Source organism: Pogoniulus pusillus, chromosome 14, assembly GCF_015220805.1.
Source record: "Pogoniulus pusillus isolate bPogPus1 chromosome 14, bPogPus1.pri, whole genome shotgun sequence".
NCBI classification, from domain to species: domain Eukaryota; kingdom Metazoa; phylum Chordata; class Aves; order Piciformes; family Lybiidae; genus Pogoniulus; species Pogoniulus pusillus.
Window position 1 is genome coordinate 20,854,104 of NC_087277.1, and position 23,729 is coordinate 20,877,832.

General features: G+C 54.9%; 1 protein-coding gene across 3 annotated transcripts; it reads left to right on the forward strand.

Annotated features, from left to right (window-relative positions):
* The first annotated feature begins 1,833 nt into the window (after window positions 1-1,833).
* On the forward strand, window positions 1,834-22,821 carry PUF60 (poly(U) binding splicing factor 60). Of its 3 annotated transcripts, none has more exons than XM_064154510.1 (11): window positions 1,834-1,929; window positions 8,834-8,929; window positions 10,778-10,867; window positions 11,842-11,892; window positions 15,612-15,773; window positions 16,185-16,277; window positions 17,387-17,600; window positions 18,085-18,275; window positions 19,543-19,678; window positions 20,542-20,777; window positions 22,394-22,821. In XM_064154510.1, exons 1-11 carry the CDS (start codon window positions 1,903-1,905, stop codon window positions 22,691-22,693), a joined length of 1,596 nt encoding a protein of 531 aa, XP_064010580.1. In that variant the 5' UTR covers window positions 1,834-1,902; the 3' UTR covers window positions 22,694-22,821. The 3 variants fall into 3 exon arrangements, with proteins under 3 accessions (XP_064010580.1, XP_064010582.1, XP_064010581.1); XM_064154511.1 differs by lacking the exon at window positions 1,834-1,929 and adding an exon at window positions 2,392-2,479; XM_064154512.1 differs by lacking the exon at window positions 11,842-11,892.
* The last annotated feature ends 908 nt before the right edge of the window (window positions 22,822-23,729 follow it).

Here is a 23,729-nt window from a genome sequence, read left to right on the forward strand (position 1 = left end):
CCCAGTGTAACCTCTCTGCTCCAGTGGGGTCACTCACAGCTGCATGCCAGTGTAACAATGGCAGCTGCCTTTGGAAGCTCTTCAGACAAGGAAACTCCATGACCACTCTGGGCAGCCTGCTGCAGGGCTCACAACCCAAGCCAAGAAGCTGCTCCTGAGGGAACCTCCTGGCTTCCACTTTGTGCCTGGTGCCCCTTGGCCTGTTCCTGGGCACCAGTGGGAAGAGTCTGGCCCCAGCCTCTTGCTCCCCAGCTTTTAGCTCTTGCTGAGCATTGAGCAGATCCCCTCTCAGGCTGCTCTTCTCCAGGTTCAACAGCCCCAGGTCTCAGCCTTTCCTTCGCGCAGAGGTGCTCCAGGCCCCTCAGCAGCATTCCCATCTCCATTAGCCACTCTCCAGGAGTTCATCTGTCTTGAACTGGGGAGCTCAGAACTGGATTCAGTTCTCCAGCTGTAGCCTCACCAGGGCAGGGGGCAGAACAATCTCCCTTGACCTGCTGACCACACTCTTCATACTCTGACCATCAGCCTTCTTGGTCAATGGTGAACTTCTCCCCAGCATTCCCAGGTCCTTCTCCTTGAAGCATCTTCCCAGCTGGTCACCCCATGCCCTGCACCTTTATCAGGAGAACTCTGCAGTGACAGATTTTCTCCTCAGAACAATCAGACAGCAAACGATATTTTAGCTGCTGTTCCAAGCTTTATTGGCTTGACCCAAACCTTTCAGGCTTTCAGAGCCTGAAACTTCTGTTAGTCTTTCTCCAGTCTTGTATCATCACTTCTGGAGTGAGGCAAGGAGGCCACCGCACCCTCCTGGCACGCTGTGATTAATTAAGGTGCCATAGCTCATCTCTGCCCCTTGCATAGAGCATTCTCTCCTTACAGCACAACCACACCTGCAGGGGAGGTCTTTGGGGGCCCTATTTCAGGGCAGCAACTCCACCTGTGTTCCAGGGCTCATCTGTGCCCAGGCTGCCTGCCCTTCCTGCACCCAAATTGGGATGCGAGGGACTGGAGCCAGCTGGCAGAGGCAGGAGTAAAGGCGGGTGAGCGGGGCAGCTAGTGCCCTTTCACTTCTCACGGGTAGGGGCAGCTACGGAGCTCCGCGGCAAGTAAAGGAGGCTCTCAGCCCGGGATGGCAACGGACCACGCATCGCCCAGGCCAGCCGGGGCCTCGCTCTCGCCACGGTCCCGCCCAGGCTCAGCCCGTGAGGCGGATCAGGCGGCGGGAGCAGCTCCTGGGCACCCCCGAGAGGATGCCAGCGGCAGTAACAGCGCTGTAGCCTCGGACTGCTCGGTCCTCGCAGCGACCACTGCGCCGCAGCAGCCTGCACAACCGCGGCGCGGCCAGGGAAGTACTCCCCGGGGCTGGGGCAGGCAGGGCCTGCGGGGTGATAAAGGTCGCCGAGCTAGGGTCCCCCGGTCCCCATGAGCCCCGAGGCCCAGATCGCTGCGGCCGAAGACTTTCCGTAGGGCTAGAACAAACGGCTCCATGGGACGCCGCAAGCTGCAGTTACCAAGGCGAGGTCCTCCGGTCTGCCACAGCCACCGGGCACACTGAGTGCGGCTAGGGAGCCGCCAGGCCTGGCGCAGGCACGGCCAAGGGGCGCTGAGGGCCAGGGCCGGAGCCGCCGAAACTCTCTGGAGCCTCAGGGACCCAGGCCTGGCGAGGCAAGGGACAGTGCCGGGGTGGGGGCGCAGGCTTGAAGCCGCAGGCGCCGAACCGAACGCTCCGAGCCGGTGGCGCCGGAGCGAGGCTGGCGCCAGCCCACCGCTGCTGACTCACAGCTCTCGCGAGAGTTCCGGCTCCCAGGCCGCTGCCGCGCAGCTCTCGCGAGAGCCCGCCTTTCCCGCGCGCCGCGCGGCTCTCGCGACAGCCGCGGCCCGAGCCGACGGGTGGACAAGATGGCGGCCACGACGACCATCGCCCTGGTGAGCGACGGGCCCGGCGCGGCCACTCTTCGCTCCGCTGGTCGGGACGCACTGGGAGAGAGTAGCTTGCTTCTGCTCGGCTTAGGGGCGGCGGTCGCGCTGCGGCTCCCTGAGCCCTGCCAGGTTCTGGGGCGAGCTGGGATCATCGCACCTGGCCGCTGAACGGGGCCTTCAGTCAGCTGGGCCTGGGCGGGGGCTGGTGGGTTTCGGGCGCGCCGTTGTTCGCGGGAGGCCTTCCCGCCTGCACCGGCCCTTTCCCGGAGGCCGCGGCTTTCCGCCTCCTCACGGCCCTGCCGCTGTTCTGGGCCGCCGCCCCACCGGGTCTCGCTGGCGCCGGGCCCAAACGGGCGGTGCAAGGCTCGGCGCGGCCTCCTCTCTCAGCAGTGTTGCTCTTCCCCGTCCGTCTCTGCCGTCTGCTTCGGCAGCAGGTTTCACGGTGCTGGCGACCCGCGCTCGCTGCTCTCTTGGGGCTTGTTTGCTGGGTTCCAGACACCCACCCAGGTGCCGGGGGGCCGATACAAGTAGTTAGCTTGCAGCCTGCGGTTAACAGGTGAGCTGTGGTCTGCCCTTCCTGGAGAACGGGTTTGGTGCCCGGTTAGGGGATGGTGGCTTTGTGTTTGCTGTCACTCCTTTCATGTGACAACAGCATTGATCTTTATGAATTCTCTGTGTTTTCGGGAACCTTCTTTAGAGCTTCCAAAGCAGCGACAGCAGGGGAGCTCTTGTTTTCACTGTGAGTTAGCCTTTAACAGAAGAAATTAAACTACTTTTCCTAGGGCGTTGTTATTAATCCTTCCTTGGACCACTCTTCTTATTTTTGGCTGGAATTGTGTAAAATGGAAATGGTAGCCCTCCAGGGTGTCCAGCCTCTAGGGGAGGAAGCCTGTGCTGTAACCACGGGTGCAGGGGAGGTTAGCAGGCGTATGGGGATCTTGCAGACATCCCCAGATCCTTGTGTTGTACTGGATTGAGTGGAGCACTGGTGTGCCACAGCAGCATATTTTAGTCTTCCTGTGTTTTCATCTGTCCCCAAGATTGCTGTCATGGGATTTGTTGGCCAACAGGCACCTTGCCCATGCCAGAGCTCTCCTTCTCCTGAGCTCAGAGCTGTGACCGGTTCTCTCTTTATGTGGCTTGTGCGTGTCCCATTATGTGTGTAGGATGGAGCTGTGCAGTGCTCAGAACTTCTTGGGGACCAGCAGAAGGTGCCTCAAGACTGTGTGTGTGTCTCTTCTTCCCTTCTGGGCTGAAGTTCTCCAAACTGATCTCTTCTGGGTGTTTAGGGTAGCTCCTGGTTCCTGTACTGCTGCCCCAGTCAAGGTGTTTGCAGTGTGTGGTGAGGCTGTTGGTGTGTGTTGCTTGTGGGGACAGCGGGCACAGAGACAGAGTTCCACCAAAGTGTTGTTGGTGATGGGGCTCTGTGGGGCTTCCCAGTAACCGGGCTGGGATATGTCAAGTGTTCAAAATGGAACCACCTGTTAGAGCATTGACTGCTAAAGAAACTGCAGCACTCTGAACCATTTGGTGCCGCCAGCTTTGGAGTCAGTCCTGTGGAAGTGCCACTGTGCCATGACTTGAGGCACTTCCACTGGAAGTGCTCCTTCAGTGCCTGCTTGCCCTTGGTGGCTATCTTGGGGTGACACAGTGATTGGGATTTACCTCATTTCTTACTCTTGCGAACTTTTTTTCCCATTTTCTGTGTTCCCTGCACTCTTCCCAGGCCCTTGCCATCTTTCACTGTAGCCACACAGAGCAGAAGTGGACCCAGGCTGTATCTCACCAGCCCCATTTCTAAAGACAAACCCTGCAGTGTTGTTCCTGTGCCATCTCCTTTGCCTTCACAACATGGACCTGTTTGTGATCCCTCACCCATTCTTCCTGCATGCTTAATATCACAGCTGAGTTACTCTGACCTTTGTCTGTGACTCCAGTGACAAGTTGTCACCAGAACCGAGTTCCCTTGGCTACTCTGTGCCAGTCTGGAGCATGGATGTCACCACAGGACACTCTTTTAACTGACTAGGGGAGGGTCATCTGTCTGCTGAATGTTTTAGTGAGGAGACGGTGAAATTGCTGTGGATGTTCATAGAATCAGTCAGGGTTGGAAGGGACCACAAGGATCATCTAGTTCCAAGCCCCCTGCTATGGGCAGGAATACCCTACCCTGAATCAGGCTGGCCAGAGCCTCATCCAGCCTGGCCTTAAACATCTCCAGGGATGGGGCCTCAACCACCTCCCTGGGCAAACCATTCCATGTTTTCACCACTCTCACAGTGAACAAGTTCCTCCTTACATCCAGTCTGAGTCTCCGCACCTCCAGCTTTGCTCCATTCCCCCTAGTCCTGTCACTAGCTGTTCCTTGGTTTTTAAAGAGCTGGGAAGTCATTTTAGGGGGAAATGGTGTAGTGTGAGTTGTCCGAGCCTGTGATAGAGGCTGGAGTGCTCCCTGGCAGGGTCAGCAGCCCACAGTCTGCCCCAGAGGCTCATGCCAAGCTCAGTCCATACCTGGGGTTCTGCCCTTACCTAGGGCAGGCGCTGGACTTGGTGAGTTCTGCCTTGGCACTTTAATGAGGAACCTATCCTGGAAGGATTAATTGTGGCCATGTTGAAGTCTGCAGCAGCACAGGGACCAGAACCATCCTGAGTGTTACCTGAGGGTCCTGAGCCTTTGGCCTCTCACAGAGCAGTGGCCTGGTGGCCATTTGCTGGGCTTGTCCCAGTGGCTCAGTGTTGTGTTTGAGCTCCAGGAGTGATGTGGTGACCCCATGAGATCTGCGGAGTGAGCAGAGAGTTGAACCCTGAGGCACAGGTGATCTCTGAGTTGATGGCAGAGAAGTGACTCTGCAGAGTGTGGTGCTGCACACAGGGTAAGATCTGGGAGTTATTTTTGGTCCAGAATTCCATCAGATGCGATACAGATGTATCTTGAGAACCTGTTTCAGGGCACACAGACCACTGAGTGTGTATAGCACTGTCCCTGTTCTCAGGTGTTGGATGTGCAGAGGATTCATGTTCTGGAAGGGTTGGGTCACCCTGCTGGGCAACATCAGTGACATCTGTCATGGGATCTCCTTGTTATCAACTACTGTCCAAATGTGTAGGGAGGTGAGCAGCTGAGTCACGAGGTGCCAGACAGCTTTTGGAAGACTTTAATCCTCTCAGTTCTTTGCAGAACACATCTGGAAGGATGGTGGCAAGTGTGGACATGCCCTGTGTCTATGCTCTGGGTTCTAGACAGCCCACAAGCACTGCTGTTCCTGCTTAGAATAAAATGTTCTATAGAGAAAAGTACAGTGCTAAAGAAATTTGGGGATGGTGAAAAGTCCTCCTGTACTGATGTTTGGAGTGACAAGGTTTGCAGCCGGATCCACCAAGACTGAGAAAGTGTAGCCAGCAGGTCAGGGGAGGTTCATCTTCCTCTCTACTCTGCCCTGGTAAGACCACAGCTGGAGAACTGGATACTTGAGTCCAGTGGAGGCTGGCAAGATGCTGAGGAGAGGCCTGGAGCATCTCTGTGAGGAGGAAACGCTGAGAGACCTGGGGCTGCTGAGCCTGGAGAAGAGCAGCCTGAGAGTGGATCTCAGTGCTCAGCAAGGACTAAAGGGTGGGGGGCAAGAGGCTTGGGCCAGACTCTTCCCACTGGTGCCCAAGGATGGGCCAAGAAGCAACAGGCACAAACTGGAAGCTTAGGAGATTCCCTCAGGAGTAGCCTCTTGGCTTGGAGGGTGAAGGAGTTCAACCCACCCCAAAGGGCCCAGCAGTGCTCATAGGAACAGGTATTCTCCTGGTCCTCTTCCCAGTTTCTCTCCCAATTCTTGTGCCCAGCTGTGTGTTACAGTGGGTTTACATGGGGGTGTTCTCAGGTGTAGAGGACCAACTGCCCTTCAGCAGGTTCCCTGCTGCCCAGCAGTCTGCAGTTCATGAGACTAGTGGCCCTTGCACTCTACTTTTCTCCCAAGTCCCATGTCAAGCCTATCAAGGATACTACTGAAAAGCTGAGGAGAAGTGGGACAGAGCAGAATGTGTGTGCCTTGCTTACGGAGTGTTCTGCAGCAGACTGAGGAGGCCTCTTAGAAGTATTTGCTAGCAGATACATGAGGTATAAATGGGTAGAGCTGGTGGAAAGCAGCCAAGAATGGGTTTTAATTATCTCTCTGAATGTTCTGCAACTGAATCCTGGAGCCTTCCTGCCACCATCACTGTATTGTGACTGCATCAGTGAAGATGCAGTGCTGAGGGGCCATGGTTTGGTGGTGACCTGGCAGTGCTGGGTTGGTGATTGGGCGTGATCTGAAAGGCCTCTTCCAACCCAAACAGTTCTGTGATTTTGTGGTTGGCTTTGGTGGTCTAAGTGGGCTGATATGGGAGAAGCTTGGCAGTGGGAACAGGAAGTGCTTCAAACCTATTTTCTGCTGTGAACTTTGATTTTTCCATGGTTGCCCTGCAAACAGTGATTTTCTCAGACTTCTGCTCAGCCTCATGTGTGTCTGTTTGGAACACGCCAGGTCGTTTGGCCATCTCAGTGGTGAACACTGGGCTAAGGAAAAACATTTGTTCTTCTGGGTGATACAGGCAGAACTTCCAAGAACAGAGGTGGCAGGTCTACGTCTGGCTGTCTTCCTGCTTTAAGATGAAGAGGTGTAGAGATGAAAGGCTCCAGCAGTGGGACCATCCTGCTGTGACCATGCTCTTGATGTGTTCTCTGCTGCAGAGTAGGAGTGTGATATATGAATCCGATCAGTCCTGCCCTGCATCCATGACAAGAGAACAGGGTTCTCCGGGGAGGAATCCTAGCATCCTCTTGAGAGGGCACACAGTTATCTCATGAGTAGATGTTCCTAGTCCAGTGGCTGCTGTCATTGAGGTGAATGAGCTACTGGAGGATCTTGAGGTAGAGGGTGGCTTGACAGCCTGGTGGCACATGTGGTGTTCAGTGTTGGAGCTCTGTGTAGTGGGAAAATGAAGGGTTTAGTGTAGACTGGGGCACGCTGTAACCAGCTGTGTCCTGCCAGCTCTCACTGGGGTTTGCCTGCTCCAGAGGAACGTGGCTCCATTCTGTACCCAGTGGCATGGACCTTGATTCATGAGCTGGGCGAGCAGCATCAGCACCAATCCTTGGTCTTTAGGGGAACATGTTGGTGGCAGCTGTGCCTCAAGGGCAGGGTCCCTGTGACAGCTGGGAGGGTTGGCAGCAGGGACACTTTAGCAAGTGGCCAGAATGTCACCATTCTTCATCTCCTGTGTGGGTGATGTGAGCAGATGGGCCAGCAGGCAGAGATGGGGATCACAACCTTCATGGTGGCTGCTTAATGGTCTTGGCATTGGTGGGTTGGCCCTGGAGCATCTGTTCTCCATCCAGAACTTGCTGTGGCTGCAGATGGCTTAGGTCCTACCCAGAGTTTGGGGGTCATGTCTCTGCATTCTGCTCCTTTTTGGTGGGAGGACTTAAGGTTTCCTCTGTTGGGCCTGGGCCAAGCTGCCTTCCAAGAAGCTGCTGCTTCTCTCTACTGTTTGCTCTGGGACTTGGCAATTTCTGTTGTTCCAAAGTAGCCTTTAGAGCTCAAGTGTTAAACTGAGAACACTGTGAAAATGTGCTGAAGCTGCACCTGCACTTGGGCGGTGTCTGTCACTGCTGTGGGAGAATCCATGTGGTTAAGGTGCCGCCTTCTTCCCAACACAGTGGTGTAGAGAGAAAGTGTGAAAGCACCTCAGTGAGGAATGGGGCTGATGGAGAACTTGGTCACAGGATTCTGCTAGCTTCAGGGTGGAACCACAGCAGAGCTGGTGTCCTTTGGAGCAGCTGTCCTTGTGGTGATGTCTGTGTGCTTCCACCTCACCACCTGATGCCTGACACTTCTCTGAGCTCTTGTGAGAGCTCTTCAGCTCTCCATCAGGGTGTCCCTGTGGGATGGAGAAGGTGCCACAACAAATGTGTTTTGTGTGCAGCTGTGGTCAGGATCTGGTGCTTCTGAAAGAAGTTCTTCTCCCTGAGGCTGCAGGTGTGGCCAAACCTCAAACTTTTCTGCTTTGCCTTCTAAAGGTGTATTCATGAGATCTGAGTGGACCCGTGGTTTTTTTTTTTTTCCTGAAGATCTTCCAGAGACCTTTGTGCCCAACCTCTTGAATCATTAGCTAGAATCCACCAGTGCCACCACTGATGGTCCTGCATGAATGGGAAGGAGGTCAGTAGGACACCTCACTGCTCCTGCTGTACCAGTTGCTTGGATGTCCCTTTTTCCAGGGCCAGCTGTCCCTTTGCCGGGGGAGCTGCTGTGGGTTTGTCATCTGGTGGCTCTGGTCCTTCCCCTGCACTGAGCAGTTCCAGAGTTCTTCCATATGTGAATTTGTGTTGGTTTGACTGGGTAGCTGGGACATCTCAGGAGGCTTTTAATGATAAACCTTCTTAACTGGGAATGGTGCTGGCACTTTAGGATGCCACACAACAACACTCTTGAGGGTAGCAGTTGGTGGCTGTTCACCAGGAATATCTGAGCTGCTGAATCTCTTTAATCCAACTCAGGCTGATGGGTCCACCTTGGAGTTACCTACTGGTGCTTTTTGTGAGGGGAACCATGGACCAGTTGTTTGACAGGAAGGGAGTCCAGGGTGGAAGGGCTGCCTGGGGCAGAGAAGTCACAGAACTGACCAAACCACACAGCGGGGTAACGTTTGTGTGTCTGAACTCGGGAAGGGTCAGTTCTGTGGCCCAGAGGCTGCTTTTGGTGTGGAGTTGGGAGGCTGCAGGGGCAGGTGGTGCCCATGGGGATAGCACTTCCTTGTTCCTGGATGTCGAGTAGTACACGTTTGGGAAGGCTTCTCTTGGTCAGTTCTGACCACCCTGAGTTATGGCAGTGAAGGAATCCATCTCTTGTCTGTTTCTCACAAGCATTCTCTGTCTCCTCAGGGCACAGAGTCCATTAAGATGGAAAATGGACAGAGCACGGCAGCCAAGCTGGGACTTCCTCCCCTCACACCAGAGCAGCAGGAGGCTCTCCAGAAAGTGAGTAAACCTGATGTCATTTTGCTTCTTGTTGCTCTCCTCTGCCTGGGGGTTGTTGTTTGTTTTTTTTTTTTTTTCCAATTATTCTCTGTTCCTGATGTTGTCAAAGGGAAGTGGCCTGCAAGGGACACCTCTGGGGTCGTGGCTGTGCTGTGCCTGGATTCAGCCACCCCTGTGCCTGGGAGCTCTTTGGTTTAGATGGCTTTCTGGGAAGCATGATGTGGAATTTGCTGTTGGGGTGGAGAGAGTGGTTTTTAATTGCCAAACCCCAAAATGATGAGTAGATAAGATCTGAAGATCAGATCACTCTAAGACAATGTGCAGCTGCCACAGCACTGCTGCGAGGAGCAGATTGTGCTCCACAAACAGTAAAGTGTCTGAGTTGCTCCAGCTGGGCTTTTGTTCCATCCAAACACATCATAGAATGTCTGTGTTTTTCCTTTTGCTCTTCATCACGTTGTAAAGAGGCCCAGGAGGGAGCATTTTAGATTCATAGAATGGTTTGGGTTGGAATGGATCTTAAAGGTCGTCTAGTTTCCACCCACCTGCTGTGGGCAGGGACACCTTCCACTAGACCAGGTTGCTCAAGGCCACATCCAGGCTGGCCTTGAATGCCTTCAGGGCAACCTTTGTGGGCAATCTGTTCCAGTGCCTCACCACCCTCACCATAAAGAAGGTCATCTTAATGTCCAGTCTCAATCTGCTCTCCTTGAACTTCAATCCACTTGAGCCAGCCTGGTTGAATCCTGCTGGCTTGGTGCCTACCTTCCCAAGAGGAATGAGTGGTGCCTGCTGAGAGCTCTGGAGAACAGAGCTGAGAGAAGAGGAAAGAGAAACCAAACCCAGGGCCTGTGGGAACTGTGGGTAGGTTAGTGGCCCTGGTGGGCCAACACAGCCCTGCTTAGGTGAGCTCTGTGTGGGTGTCCCCTGCTCTGCAGCTGCCTGTGTGGTGGCTCTGAATATGGAGTGTTGTCTCCGTGGCTCACGGCTGTGACTCCCCTTGTCCATTTCCAGGTTCTGAAGCTCGCGGCTCACATCCGTGGCTTAGAGCCTCCTGTGCTCTGGCACCTCCCAAACCTGCAGCCAAGGGAAGCAGGTGTGCAGGGATTGGCTCAGCATGTATCCTGCCCTGGGGCTGGGCAAGCCTGGCTCGTAGGTTTCAAAGCCTTCTTGCCAGCACCACCAGATGTGAAGCTCAGGCTTTGTCAGATCTGTAGAGTGCTGAAAGCAAAGACAGCTGAGGTTTGTGCCAGCAGGCAGGAGCTGGGTGTGCAGCTCCGGCTTTGTCACACCCGTGGAACACTGAAAGCCAACCAAGCCCTGTGTCTGCAGGCTGGAAGCAGAGGATCTGCAGTGTTGTAGACAGCAGAAGCAGCAGGTCCTCCAGGCTAGAGCAGGCCCGATGTGATGGGAGAGAGGGAGTGCCCAGTCAGGAGACTGGACTAGGGAGTTGGAGGCCATTCCATTCTGTAGAAACTTTGTCCAGATGTTCTCTGAATGGAGAGGACTTGAAGGAGGCTCTGTCCTGCCCTCATCCCAGCAGGTAAGGTGCTGTGGTGGGACCTAGGGGCCAAGGGTGGAAGTGGGAAATACTCAGTGTCCAGTGCATGCTGCTCCCTACTGTGGTGCTCTGCTATGCTAGCCTTATGCTTCAGCCTTGTGCTGTGCTCCGGGGCTCAGGGCCCCACAAGGAAGACCAGGATACGAGCTACATGCTGATGGCACTTCCCAGGTCTGGAGCACCCAGAGGTCCCAGTGGTGTGGTGCTGGGGAGCTATGGTGTGGAGCCAGCCGTCCCTCCCTGTGTTGCTGTGCTGTCCTGTGCCCATAGTCCTTGTCTCTTTACAGGCCAAGAAGTATGCGATGGAGCAGAGCATCAAGAGTGTGCTGGTGAAGCAAACCATCGCCCACCAGCAGCAGCAGCTCACCAACCTGCAGGTGAGAGCCCCCTGGGTGCCCCCGTGCTGCCTCACCTCCCCCAGGCGGTGGAGTTCTTGTTGTGCTCAGAAGCAGACACAGCCCTGAGGCCTCCCTGCAGCTAGGTGCTGCCTGGTGTTTCCACAGTGAAATTCAATCGTAGAGGGTCTTCAGCCCACCAAAGAAACCCTTTTTGCTCTCCTGCACAAATTGCCCCACATTACCCTGGTTTGAAGAGGACATTTCTGAGGGTTTCTCCCCTGCTAGCTGGCCAAATATTTCCTGAAGTGCCAGAAGCCAAAATGTTTGTTCTGGGTTTTGGTTTTGACTTGTGTTTGGGGTGGTGTCCAGGGTCACTGGGAAGTGTCCTTCACCTTCACCACCTCCTCCTCTGCTCGAGGAGACAGTCTTTGTCTCCTGCGTCCCAGCAGTGCTGTCCCATTGCCCTCATCCAGGCACATCCCAGAGACTTTCTGTTGGCTGTTCCTGCTGGCGCTGGAGTACCAGTGCACTGGGAACATCTAACTAGGGTGGAATCTCCCTGCAGATACGTACTGGTCATGTCTCACTGCCCTGTGCTCCAAAGGCCGTGCTTGTTGACCCCAGCAGCAGTGTGGGGGGCCTGGCCACAGGGCATCTCAGGGCTGTGGGTGCTTCTGAGCCTCTGCTCTAGTTGAGGGGCTCCTTGTTAAAGGCTGGGGGTGAACCAGTGACAGTGGTTGCAGAGGTTGCAAGGTTACTATTGCCTTGAGTCCCCCCTGGGAAGAGAAGACCCTGCTTCCTGAGGCAGTGGCAGCAGCACAACTCCACCCTGGCCTGGTGGGACTGGCATCTGCAGGCTCCCCGCGCCGGACAGCCCTGGGGAGCAGGCAGTGAGGGGCGAGGAAGGAGAGGCCTCTGCCGCAGTCCCTGTGCCGCCGCCTGCTTGAGTTTGTACAAACAGCCGTAGTATGCTCAGCTCCAACAGACTGAACTCTGTCTTTACTGTCTTTCAGATGGCAGCAGTGACAATGGGCTTTGGAGATCCTCTCTCACCTTTACAATCGGTCAATAGACATATTCACTTCTTCTGGGGCACTTTGTCTTAGTCAGGGCCTAGCGTGGGGACCTACCTAGTGGTGATACAATGCTCTTAACTCCACCCAGCACCACCCTCCCACGTCCCCAGCTGTTATGGACAAGCACCACAAGCAGAGGCCAAGTGTAAGCTCCCCAGAGAAGATCCTAGGCTGGGTGCAGTCTGCTGAGACACGGGCAGTCGGGGTCCTGCAGTCAGGTGGCAAAGTCAGCGTTAGATTTCCAACAGCTCTGAACGCACTCGTGAGATTGTGGCAGCTGCATTTCTAGGGATGCTGCAGTTCTGAGGTCCTGACCCAAAACTAACTGCCAAGGTAACTCACCAGTGGGCAAGTTCTCGGCCAACAGAGCACCGGAGAGCTGGCAGCTGCGGTGCTGGGGAGGACTGGGGCACTCCAGGCTGGCAGAACATGGTGCAAGACTGCTCTTTACTGTGCATGTGTCCAGACTAGGTGAACATGGCATGTTCCACAGACCATGAACACAGGATGGAAGTAACAGAGCTGGAGAAACACACAGAGAACCTGTGCAGCCCCTTAGTGCTGGAACTTCTAATCAGATGCCACCAAGAGCTTAACTACCTGGGATTGTCCATCCCCTCCTTTTGTTGGGCACTGGCCACGCAGCTCCCCCCTGGAAAAGTGCATTCATAAATTCACCTGTCAGTATTTTTCCATTTTGTTGGCGTTCAAATGCAATTAGAGTCTCCCACTGTGAAGGGAAAGCTGCACCCAAACTAAGCCTTCCTCCAGCACTGCTCCAGCAGTGTCAACTGGGGAGCCACAGTAAATGTCAATGGGGTTTGAGTTTGGAGTGTCCACCTCAGTGGGAGCTTAGAGTGGCTGCCTGAGCCCTCACAGCCCAGTAACACCAGTTAAAGGAGGTGCTCCCTGCAGAGCATAGCTCTATCTGTTTGGCTTAAAACCAGAAAGTTGAGGCTGGGCAGCAGATAAGTGTGTGCTGATGGTGGTGCAGAAGCTGTCTCATTTCTCCTCATGGCTGGGTTCAAGTTGTTCTCCCAGAACATTCCTCCTCTCCAGGGTCAGACCGCTGCTAGTGGACAAGCCAGGAGCAGTGGTTGCACTGAATCAGCCCAATGTGGTTAGGGTGCCTTGTCCTCAGCAAGTGCCTCATCCCCAAACCCCCAGGAGTGTAGGAAGTGCCCATAGAACTATGCCCAACACGGTGTCCTGTTGACCAGACTCGCCAGTCCCTAGCTGAAGGATAGGGACTTCCTCGACTTCCTATAGCAGTGTCTCAGTGCTTGAGGTTGAAGCTCCCTCTCCTCCCAGCACTGCGTCAAGACCTGCACAACTTCCTGGCCTTGCAGTGAAGCTGAAGCCAGTAGTGGTGCTCTTGCATCACCTCCTTTGTTCAGAGGAGCACTCCCAAGGGGATGATGTTTGGCTTGTCCTGAAAATAACCTCCGCAGGCCCTTGGCAGCAACCCCACTTAGACACAGCTGTCATCTGCTGCCTTTGGGAAGGCTGCAGATACTTCAGGCTCTGCTGTGTGGGTGGAGAAGGAGGACAGTGGCCAGTAAAGCCTCCTTGGTGTAACTGGTGAGGACCATTGAGATTTCTGGTCATGAGCTCTGCTAGTGTGCTCAATTCACAGCTCTGCTCATAATCCCCCATGCCTGATGCTGCAGATCCCTGCAGGGGGGCCATGTGGTCACCACAGCCAGCTCAGCTCTGCCTTTTGTAGGCCCAGATCTCTAGCATGATGTAGAGTCCTCACTCCACCCCACCTGTTCTGTTAGGATCTCTGCAGCAGGGTAAGGTCCTCCTCATGCAGATTTGCTGTCATATGGAAGGACAATGCCCTTTTCCTGCCCCTGTTACACTGATAGAAGAAATGTCCTCAGGGAGTATCTAGGCCCTCCAGATGGTGGAGATCCCTCTACTTTGGGTGCCTCATCAGAAAGCACTCCCGGTGGAGCACTAGACGTTTGTCAGAGTCTGTGGCACCAGGGGTGAGGCACTGGGACACTTAGGGTCAGGCTGGTGGTGGCTCTGAACCTGTAAACCCTCAGAGCGCACAGGCTGAGGGCTGCTGCTCACAGATTTTCCTACACCAGAGCTGGGAATGTGTTGGAGGAGCTGGGAGACAACCTACCTGCTGTGTATGTGCCATAATCCTCTAGTTGCAGCCATGCAGAGTAAATTGAACACTGCCAGACACTTAAATGTCACCTCGGGAGCAGCAGCACAGGGTGAGAACCTTTCCTCTTCATGGTGGCCCTGCCTTGCTGAGAGGCAGGAGCTAAGCCTTCACAGTTGGCTTCCTCCCATGAGCAGGTGTGAGGGAGGAGTTCTCCAGGTACAGTCCATGGGCCTTGAGCTACCTGCTCCGGTGGGAAGTGTCCCTACCCATGGAAAGGGCTTGGAACTAGGTGATCTTTAAGGTCCCTTCCAGCCCAGTCTGATTCTGTGGCTGTCACAGGTAGAATCCTGTCCCCCTGCACCTCGGAGGCTGATGTGCTTCCTCCACAGGTAGGCCTCTTGTCAAGGCCTTAGCAAAGACCATCTTAAGCAGGACTGGGCAGAAGTGGTGGTAGTCCAGAGCTCCCCAGTTGGTTCTAGCACTGCTGTGCTGGGAAGGGAGAGGACCCCAGCTCTGCACTGCATGTGCCTGCTCTGCAGCAGCCCCTGGCCCTCTCTGCCCTACCGCTGTCCCTCCTGTCCCTGCAGAGCAGGAGAACACATCTCCAGTGCCCTGTAGCTTGCTGAGCATAGGGAGCTGCTTCCCCAGAGACCAGGTGCCTGCTGTGATCCCCAGGAGATGCAGCCAGGACCTGCTGGCCAAGCTCTGCCAGCCGTGTAGGCAGCGTCTACTAGAGTACCCCCAAGGTCCTGGCAGGGTCAGCTGCTGCCTGGGTGCTGCTGTGAGAGGTGTCTGGGCTTGTCCTTTGGAACAGCTTCTCAGGCAGGCCGGGGAGATAGCACAGAGCCTCTCTTCCCCCAGAGTGATGCCCTGGGGGCTGCAGCCCCTCAGAGCCCAGAGGGCAGGCAGTGATGAGTACTGGCACCACCCTGGCCCAGCAGCTCAAATTAACCATTTAGGTCTTGGATTTTGTTTTGCTCTTGAGTGAGGTGGACGTGGTGCCCAGTACTGGATCTCCTGCTGCCTGGGGTGGGTGTGGGGGGTGTGATGCCTGTGGGGATGGGGAGGAGGTGCCCAGTTCCAGATCCTTTGCTGCCTGGGAGGATGGGGGTGGGAGGGAGTGCCTGGTGGTGCCCAGCATTGGATTTCTTCTGTCCCTTGTGGGAGGGTGTGGGGTGGGGGCACTGCTGGGAGCGTCCAGAACCAAGAATTTTGCTGCCTGGAGGGGGATCTGTCCTAGAGTGAAGTTATTTTCTCCTCCTGCTGGTGCTGCTGGAGCCGTGGTCAGGCTGGGGTGGGTTAGACCTTGCCAGGAGAACTGGAGCTATGTCTCCTGAGGTGCCAAGCCACGCCAGAGCTTTGGCTGTCCGGGACTGAGCTGCAGCTGCACTGCTCTCCCACAGTCTCTGCATCCAGCAGGGAAAGGCTTCCTCATACCACCTGTGCCAGGCTGTGCTGCAGCCCAGTGAGGAGCTACCTGTGGTGGGGCCATAGCTCCTGGGAGGGAAAGAGGCTGGGAAGGAGGTCCTGGCATCCATGGCCACCCCCTGGTCTAACCAGCCAGTTCTTCTTTCCACTACAGATGGCAGCTCAGCGGCAGCGTGCCCTGGCCATCATGTGCCGCGTGTACGTGGGCTCCATCTACTATGAGCTGGGAGAGGACACCATTCGCCAGGCCTTTGCCCCCTTTGGACCAATCAAAAGCATTGACATGTCCTGGGACTCGGTTACCATGAAGCACAAGGTGGGTTGGCAGCTCTGCAGTGACCTGGTTGATCTCCTCTCCTGACAGTATCCCGGGAGGAAGGAGCCTTTGTCACCCTTGTGGAGAGCAGGATAAACGTCTGTGGCTGCTACTCTGCTTGGCTCTGCAGGATTCTGCAGTGGGAACCAGACCTGGGTGGAGTGGGGTAGATACAAGATGCCCAGCAGCCCTGTGTGCAGTGGCCTTTGGCTGGTGGGCCTTTCTCTGGGAGGCTCTGGGAGCCTTGTGTCAGCTTTTCTGCACTTGATTCTCTGCTTTAATAGAAGCTTCTTGAAGGAGTAACCTCTTCTTGGCTGCAAGGGTACATGGGAGGTGTTGGCTGCCTCAGCCTGGTGCTAAACTGAAGGCAGGATGGGGCTGGTGATTCAACAGTATGTCCTTCTGACCCAGGGCTTTGCTTTCGTGGAGTACGAGGTTCCTGAAGCTGCCCAGCTGGCCCTGGAGCAGATGAACTCAGTCATGCTGGGAGGGAGGAACATCAAGGTGAGTAGCAGGCTGCTTGAGGGGTTCCTGGTTCTCTTTGTTGGCATAAAGGCTTTGTGCTTCCAAATGCTTCTCACAGTGCTGTAGCATGGGTGATAACCTCAGGTGTGTTCCTGATGGACTTTGGTGTTCAGCCTTTGGGCACATCGTGGCTCTGGGTCTCTTTTCCTCTGAGGAGAAGTCCCCAGCATGCTATCAATCCCCGGAGCTTCTGGTGAGCTGAGGGCTTTCTGGCCACAGGTGGGCTGGAAGTCTCCTGAGGACAGGTCTGAGGTGATGGCTGATGTTTTACTGCCTCCATCTCATGTTGCGTGTCTGTGGGTGGCAGATGAGTAGCACCAGACTTTGGGCCTGGTGATAGTGAGGGACTTCAAGCAGAGGCTGGCTTTTGTATCCAAAAGGAGGCCTTGTGAGCGAAGGCACAAACTATGGCTGTGTTTGTTCAGGTGGTGAGAGTGGGCTTGTGAAACGTTTAGGGGGAAACCAGCATTCTCTGCTTTTCCATCTCTTCTACAGTCAGCAGTGGGATGTCCAGGGATTGTAGGAGCCTCCAAAGGAAAGATTGTGCTTTGCTAGCAGGATGTTCTCAGTTCCTGGCAGCTCAGGGAATGTAAGTGGGAGAAATGTGGCAGAGAGAGAGTAGAGCCTGGCCAGGTTTTCAGTTCTCCTGCCACCCCCTGCAGCAGGTGGCACCCCAGAGCTGGGTCAGCTGTGCCCTTTGCTAATGATGGCCCAAGAGGTGTTGTTTGGCTGGAACAGGGGTAAGGACACGAACCTGAGCATAAGAAGTTCCATCTTTATATGAGGAGGAACTTTGTTAGTTTAAGAGTGATGGAGACCTGGAGCAGGCTTACCCATAGAGTTGGTGGAGCTTCCATTTCTGGAGACACTCAAAACCTGCCTAGACATGTTCCTGTGTGGCCTTCTCTAGGTGACCCTGCCTTAGCAGTGGGGTTGGACTTGCTGATCTCCAGAGGTCCCTTCCAACCCTCGCCATTCTGGGTTCTTTGAAGAGGTGATGGGTGGGGAGTGCCTTTCTGCTGCAGGCCCTGGTCAGGCTGCAAGTGCTGCTCAAGACTCAGGGGCTCCTCGCTGTGTCCTCTCTGCAGGTGGGGAGGCCCAGCAACATCGGGCAGGCACAGCCCATTATCGACCAGCTGGCCGAGGAGGCACGGGCCTTCAACCGCATCTATGTGGCCTCCGTCCACCAGGACCTCTCAGATGATGACATCAAGAGTGTCTTTGAGGCTTTTGGGAAGATCAAGTCCTGCACACTGGCCAGGGACCCCACGACAGGGAAGCACAAAGGCTATGGCTTTATTGGTGAGTGGCTGGGGAGCTCCCACCTCTGGGTGAGGAATTGCAGTGAGACAGAATGAGACACTGGAACAGGCTGCCCAGGGAAGTTGTGGGTGCCCCCTCCCTGGAGGTCGTCAAGGCTAGGTTGGATGAAGCCTTGAGCAACCTTGTCTAGTGGTGGGTGTCCCTGCCCATGGTGGGGACTTGGAACTGGATGGTCTTTATGGTCCCTTCCAACCCAAAGCATTCTGCAGTTCTATGAAATAATCCTGGAGCAGGCCTGGGCCTGAGATTGGAGCTGCAGTGAGCAGCCAGGGATATTGAGTTACTGTTTTATAGGTTGGGGGATCCCTGCTGGCTGCACCCAGCAGGTCTGGTGGGGTGAGGGAGCTGAGCACCAGGGACTTCTCACAGGAGCTCAGGGTGGTGGCTTCTGCTGTGTGGTGAGAGGGGGCCTGGCTTTGAGATGAGAAGGGTTGTTCACAAACACTGCTCTTCCTTGCTACAGAGTATGAGAAGGCACAGTCTTCTCAGGATGCGGTGTCTTCCATGAACCTCTTCGACCTGGGGGGTCAGTACCTACGAGTGGGCAAGGCTGTGACGCCCCCGATGCCACTCCTGACGCCCGCCACGCCAGGAGGGCTCCCGCCAGCCGCTGCTGTAGCTGCAGCTGCTGCCACTGCCAAGATCACAGCACAGGTGAGGCCTAGGCTGGTGCCACCCAGCCACAGAGTTGGCACAGGTGTGCAGTGACAGCCAGTGTGTTCAGAGGGGAAGCCCCTCACCCAGACTGTGCTCTGCTCTCAGAACTTCACAGGTAGAAGCTTGCCCCTGACACAAGCATTGTGGAGGATTCCAGCATAGCTTCTCAGAGCTTGGTGGAGGAGGATGAGAAGGGACAGCAGTGATGAAGGAAGGGGTTGCAGAGGCTGGAGAAGGGCAGTAGGCTGATGAGGGCCGTGACAACTGGGTGAGCAGTACTCTGTTGAAAGTGCTCTGCCTGCCTGGTCAAGTGTCATGGCTGCCATGGCTTCAGGCTAGCTAGAGACAAGAAAAAATAGTGATGGAGCAGGACTGGTGTTGACAGAGCAATCCAGAGGCTCTCCAGTTGTTTTCCTGCATTGGGAGAAGCTTCTGACTGTTCATTGGTAGAGAAAGGTTGCTTTTCAAAGCAGACTCCCATGTGTCTCAGCAGAATCTCTACTTGTGTTGCCTTAACCCGTGAAAGAAACCAGTCCCACCACTGCTGGGTTCTTGGGTTCCTTGAGGCTCAAGAGCTGCTGGGACACACCAAGCCTGTGCATGCTGCTGGTGCTGGCTGGGCTTGGCCTTGAGAGTGACTCTTTTGTTGAGATCAAAGGCAGGAGCAGGAGGAGCTGCCACCATTGTTTTGGTAAAAAGTGGGGGCAGCTGGTGACCAGAGGAGTAAGAGGTGACTTGCCTCAGCAGAGCCCTGGGTGCCTCCAGAAGCATTTTCCTATTGTCAGCAGGACAAGGAGCTGGACCAAGGATGCTCCAGAGTGGAGCTGCTGTGTGTGCTGGGGATGAAGCTCAGAGCCTGGCAGCTTCAGGGGCATGTTTGCCCATCTCAGGGTGTTGCTGTGAGTTTGTCCTGTGCAGACTGTTGCTGTGTGACAGAAGAATAGCAACAGTGGGACCTGCTTTCAGGGAAACTGGGATCTGCAGGCACTGATCTCAGCCCAGTGCAGGCAAAGCTTGGATCAAGCTCTCAGGGAAAGAAGTTTCCCTAAGAAGCTGAGGTGCAGAGGCTGATGTTGGGGGACATGCCCTGCTAGATGAGCGTGGCTGCCTTGGAGAGGACTTGCGTGTTATGAGGGGAAAATGAGGGCATCCTATGGAGAGCTGAGGAGTTGGGTGCCTCTGTGAGAAGCAGCTGAGCTTCAGCTGGACACCTCTATCTTTGTCTCCTTGGTGCAAAGCTAACTCCTGGGCTTTTGTCTTGCAGGAAGCAGTGGCAGGAGCTGCAGTTCTTGGCACGCTGGCAACCCCTGGGCTGGTGTCCCCAGCCCTGACATTGGCCCAGCCCCTGGGGGCATTGCCACAGGCTGTGATGGCAGCACAAGCTCCAGGAGTCATTACAGGTGCGTTGGCTCTTCTCTGTCACTTGTCACCTCTCACAGAGCAGGGTCTCTGTAGCTCAGGAGAGGTGGATGCTTAGGTTCAGCTCCTTGCTCTGGAGCAGCAGTGGTTTTTAGTAGTGCTGCAGAGCAGGGATTTGGTTTGGAGTAGGACAAAGGAGGGTGACTTTAACCTGGAAGAGGGAAGCTTTACATGCAATATTGAGAGGAAATCCTTCACCATGAGGGTGGTGAGACATGGAATGGGTTCTTCAGAGAGGTTTTGGGTGCCTCATCCTTGGGAGTGTTCAAGGCCAGGCTGGATGGGGCCTTGAGCAACCCGTTTTAGTGTAAGATGACCCTGCCCATGGCAGGGAATTGGTAGTAGATGATCTCAAAGGTCCCTTCCAGCCCAAACTATTCCATGAGATAAAGATATGGCAGGGACATGAAGGTCAGAGCAGGGGAGCGTGGGATGGAACTGGGTAAATGTCCTTCCATGCAGGATTCTGCGCTGCTGTCCCATGCACATGCTGAGGGTTTGTGTGCTGGTGCTGCTGAATTGCTGCTTTTGCATTCCTGGACATTGGTAGAATCATGGAATTGGTTGGATTGGAAAAGCCCTTTAAGGTCACCGAGTCCAGCCATTGACCTAACACCACCGTGGCCACTAAACTGTGTTCCCAAGTGCTGCGTCCACACGTTTCTTGAGCATCTCCAAGGCTGGTGACTCCACCTTCTGCCTGGGCAGCTTTTTCCATTGCCTGCCTGTGCAGAGCAAAGGAAGCCATCTAGACTCTGGGTCCTCTCTGCTGGTGGTGCTGTACGCCCAGGTACCACAGAGCTTTGATTCTTCTCCTGATGCCACAGAGCTTGTGTCATTGCAGGTGTGACCCCCGCCCGCCCTCCCATCCCCGTCACCATCCCACAGGTGGGAGTGGTGAACCCCATCCTGGCCAGCCCTCCAGCGCTGGGGCTGGTGGAGGCAAAGAAGGAGAAGGAGGAGGAGGAGGTGCTGCAGGAGTCAGAGCGTCCGGAGATGCTGAGCGAGCAGGAGCACATGAGCATCTCGGGCAGCAGCGCCCGCCACATGGTCATGCAGAAGCTGCTGCGCAAGCAGGAGGTGAGTGGGGCCTGGTGGGCAGCAGGAGACCACTGATGGCAGGGCTCTCTACGCCTGGTGCAGCTGTGGGGCCTGGTGAGCAGCAGGAGACCACCACATGTAGCTCTGTCCATACTTGGTGTAGCTGTGTGGGGCTGCAGAGGTCACCTGCTTGCCTGTAGTTCGTGATGGTTCTGACTCTGCCTCCTGAGTCTTCTCAAAGTTTCCCTGAAGGTTCAGACCAGTCACTGCCAGAAGAGCACTGGCCAGGAGGTGTCTCTGACTGTGACTTCCCTTGGCATCACCAAAGCAAACCCTAGTGGCCTTTTGGCTCGTAATCGGTGGGCCTGTCACATGGTCAGGGACAATTAGTCCCAGCTGTTGAGTCCACCTTTTCCCCACCACCTTTTCCTGCAGGATGGAATTCTGAGGTGTTGATGAGCCAAGGTTTCACAGGAGTTACCATGAGAGAGAACAACAGTGAATGACAGGAGCAGCCAGGACATCAAACAGAGCAGTAGAGTCTTAGATGATTTTTGAAGGTGCTGTGTTGGTTGGGTATGAGCAGCAGTTGAGGTTCCTCCAAGACATTTCCTGAGCTTTGCCTCTGAGCCAGTGACATTTCTTCTGTGAGCAGGGTCAACGCTGAGAGGCATTTTGTGAGGGAGGACACAGCTGAGTTAGCCAGGGAGTGTTCTCCTTTTGCTTTCAAAGACATCTCCAAGCTTCTGGCTTCACATCCACTTCTCTCACAAGTACCTTCCTGAGAGAACCTAACTTCTTGCTTGAAAAAGTAAAGCAGTGCTGAAAAAGAATCTTAATGACATGGTCCTCTGAGCTGCTTGATATTCCAACAGCTCTTGCTCTTCTAGGAGACCCTCAAAAGTGGTCCAATGGACAGAGGAATGAGAACTGGAACAACTGTTTCAGTTAACCCCTGGTGGGAAGGACCAGAGGCTGCCCAGAGACTCTCTTGAATCTCCATCCTTAGAGACACTCAGAAATCATGTAGATATGGTCCTGTGCACCTTTCGGTGGTCTTGCTTGAGCTGGTGACCTGCAGAGGTCCCTTCCAACCTCATGACTTGTGATGGAGGTGCTCAGTCACAAGAGGGCTTGATGGGGGCTGCGTATCAGAAGTGTGCTGCAACCCTTGTGTCATGGTCTGCAGTCAGCAGCTGGCAGACATATTACAGACCTAGGTGACCTTTTCACCTGATGTAAGCCCTGCAGGGTGGGGTGGTGAAGCTGAGAAAGCAGAAAATAGTAGAAGAAAAATCAGACATTTCCAGGTGGCTTGAGCTTCCACAGTGTGTGTGAGGAAAGCCCAGGAGATGGCACAGGCCTTCCCTGACTGACCTGGCCATGGCACAGGAGCCTGGGACTGGTGCTTTGGGTGCTTGGGGAGGTGGACTGGCAGATGCCTGAGGACTTGGGAAGTGAGTTGATGGAATGTGACTGTGCTTCCATAGCTCTGGAAGGACTAGTGGTACTCAAGACACCTGCACAGCCTCATGTGGCTCTGCAGGTCTTATCTCAGTGTCTCTCAGGGACATTGACTCGTGGAGTTGTTTGGAAAGGACCTTTAAAAGCATCAAGTCCAACCATAAACTGACTTTTGTCCCTTCTCTCTGCAGTCCACTGTGATGGTGCTTCGCAACATGGTGGATCCAAAGGACATTGATGATGACCTGGAAGGAGAAGTGACAGAGGAGTGTGGCAAATTTGGGGCTGTAAACAGGGTCATCATCTACCAGGAGAAGCAAGGAGAAGAGGAGGATGCCGAGATCATCGTCAAGATCTTTGTGGAGTTCTCCATGGCCTCAGAGACTCACAAAGCCATCCAGGCTCTGAATGGGCGCTGGTTTGCGGGCAGGAAGGTGGTGGCAGAGGTCTACGACCAGGAGAGGTTTGACAACAGTGACCTCTCAGCATGAACTGCACTCGAAGGACTTGGCCTGGTGTCCTCTGCCCTGCCCGGCAGGATTTCGGCCACAGGTGCCAACGTGGCAGGGTGGGCAGGGGTTTCTGGTGTACTCATAGCTGGGATAAAGGTTCAAAGCAAGCTGGCGGGCTCTGTGTGTGTGTACAGGGCTGGTGGGTTCCATGTGTGTGTGTGCTCAGGGCGAGGTCCCACATCACATCCAGGGGCTGTTTGCTGCAGAGGTGGCAGTGCAGGAGGAACTCCCCATGAGGTGTTTGAGCAGCACTCCAAGTGCTGCTGTGTGAACATGGTGGGAGCCTGGGTGGTGCTAGGAGGGGGCTTTCTGCCCAGGACCTGCCTATTTGGCTTATATGGGGAGGCCCAAGTGTGAGTCAAGGCCCGAAGCTGGTCTAGCTGGGCCTTTGTGAAGGGTTCACAGCAGCTTTATGTTGGCACATGATTTGGACTTCAGCCTTCTTTGGTAAGTTGGAGCCAACCTTTGCTGCTCCTGCTTTGCTGTGCAGGATGGGCTCAGCAGGATGGGCTGAAGGTGTCCCAGCTGGGCTGGGGTGGGAGAGGTGCTGAGGTGTGGCATCTGAGGGGCACCTATGAGACACGGACCTCTGGTCCTTGTGCTCTGACACAACACCTCTTGTCTGGAGGGGAGAGTTCAGGGGACCTTTTGTGGAGGACTCAAAGCTTTGGTGGTGCTGACAAAGCTGGTACCCATATACTGCAGCAACTTGTCCAGCTTAGGAGAAGCAGTAGTGTTAGCTCCTGGTAATGAGTTGCACTGCTTGGTGTGGGTGGTGAAGGAGAGCTAAGAGACCTGAGGAGATGACCCAAAGAGATGGACCATTTTAGATCAGAAGCTCATGTAAAGGAAGAATGATCTTGGAGGAGCTCCAGGAGGGGCTGAAGTGAGCCTGCAGCTGTGGGCTGCTTCTGGGGTTGGAGGAGTTTGGAGTCAAATGTTTGTATTTTGTTTCAGACACACAACAGAGCCTTCTGTGCTAGGGCACCTGTGGTCACTGTTGATCCAGTTGTGT

Excerpts from the sequence above, each read along its gene's own strand:
- PUF60 (XM_064154510.1), top strand. The coding sequence starts at position 1,903 with ATGGCGGCCACGACGACCATCGCCCTG. Across the intron at positions 11,893-15,611 it reads CTCTCTCACCTTTACAATCG|ATGGCAGCTCAGCGGCAGCG; the intron begins GTCAATAGACAT and ends TTTCCACTACAG. Across the intron at positions 16,278-17,386 it reads TGGGAGGGAGGAACATCAAG|GTGGGGAGGCCCAGCAACAT; the intron begins GTGAGTAGCAGG and ends TCCTCTCTGCAG.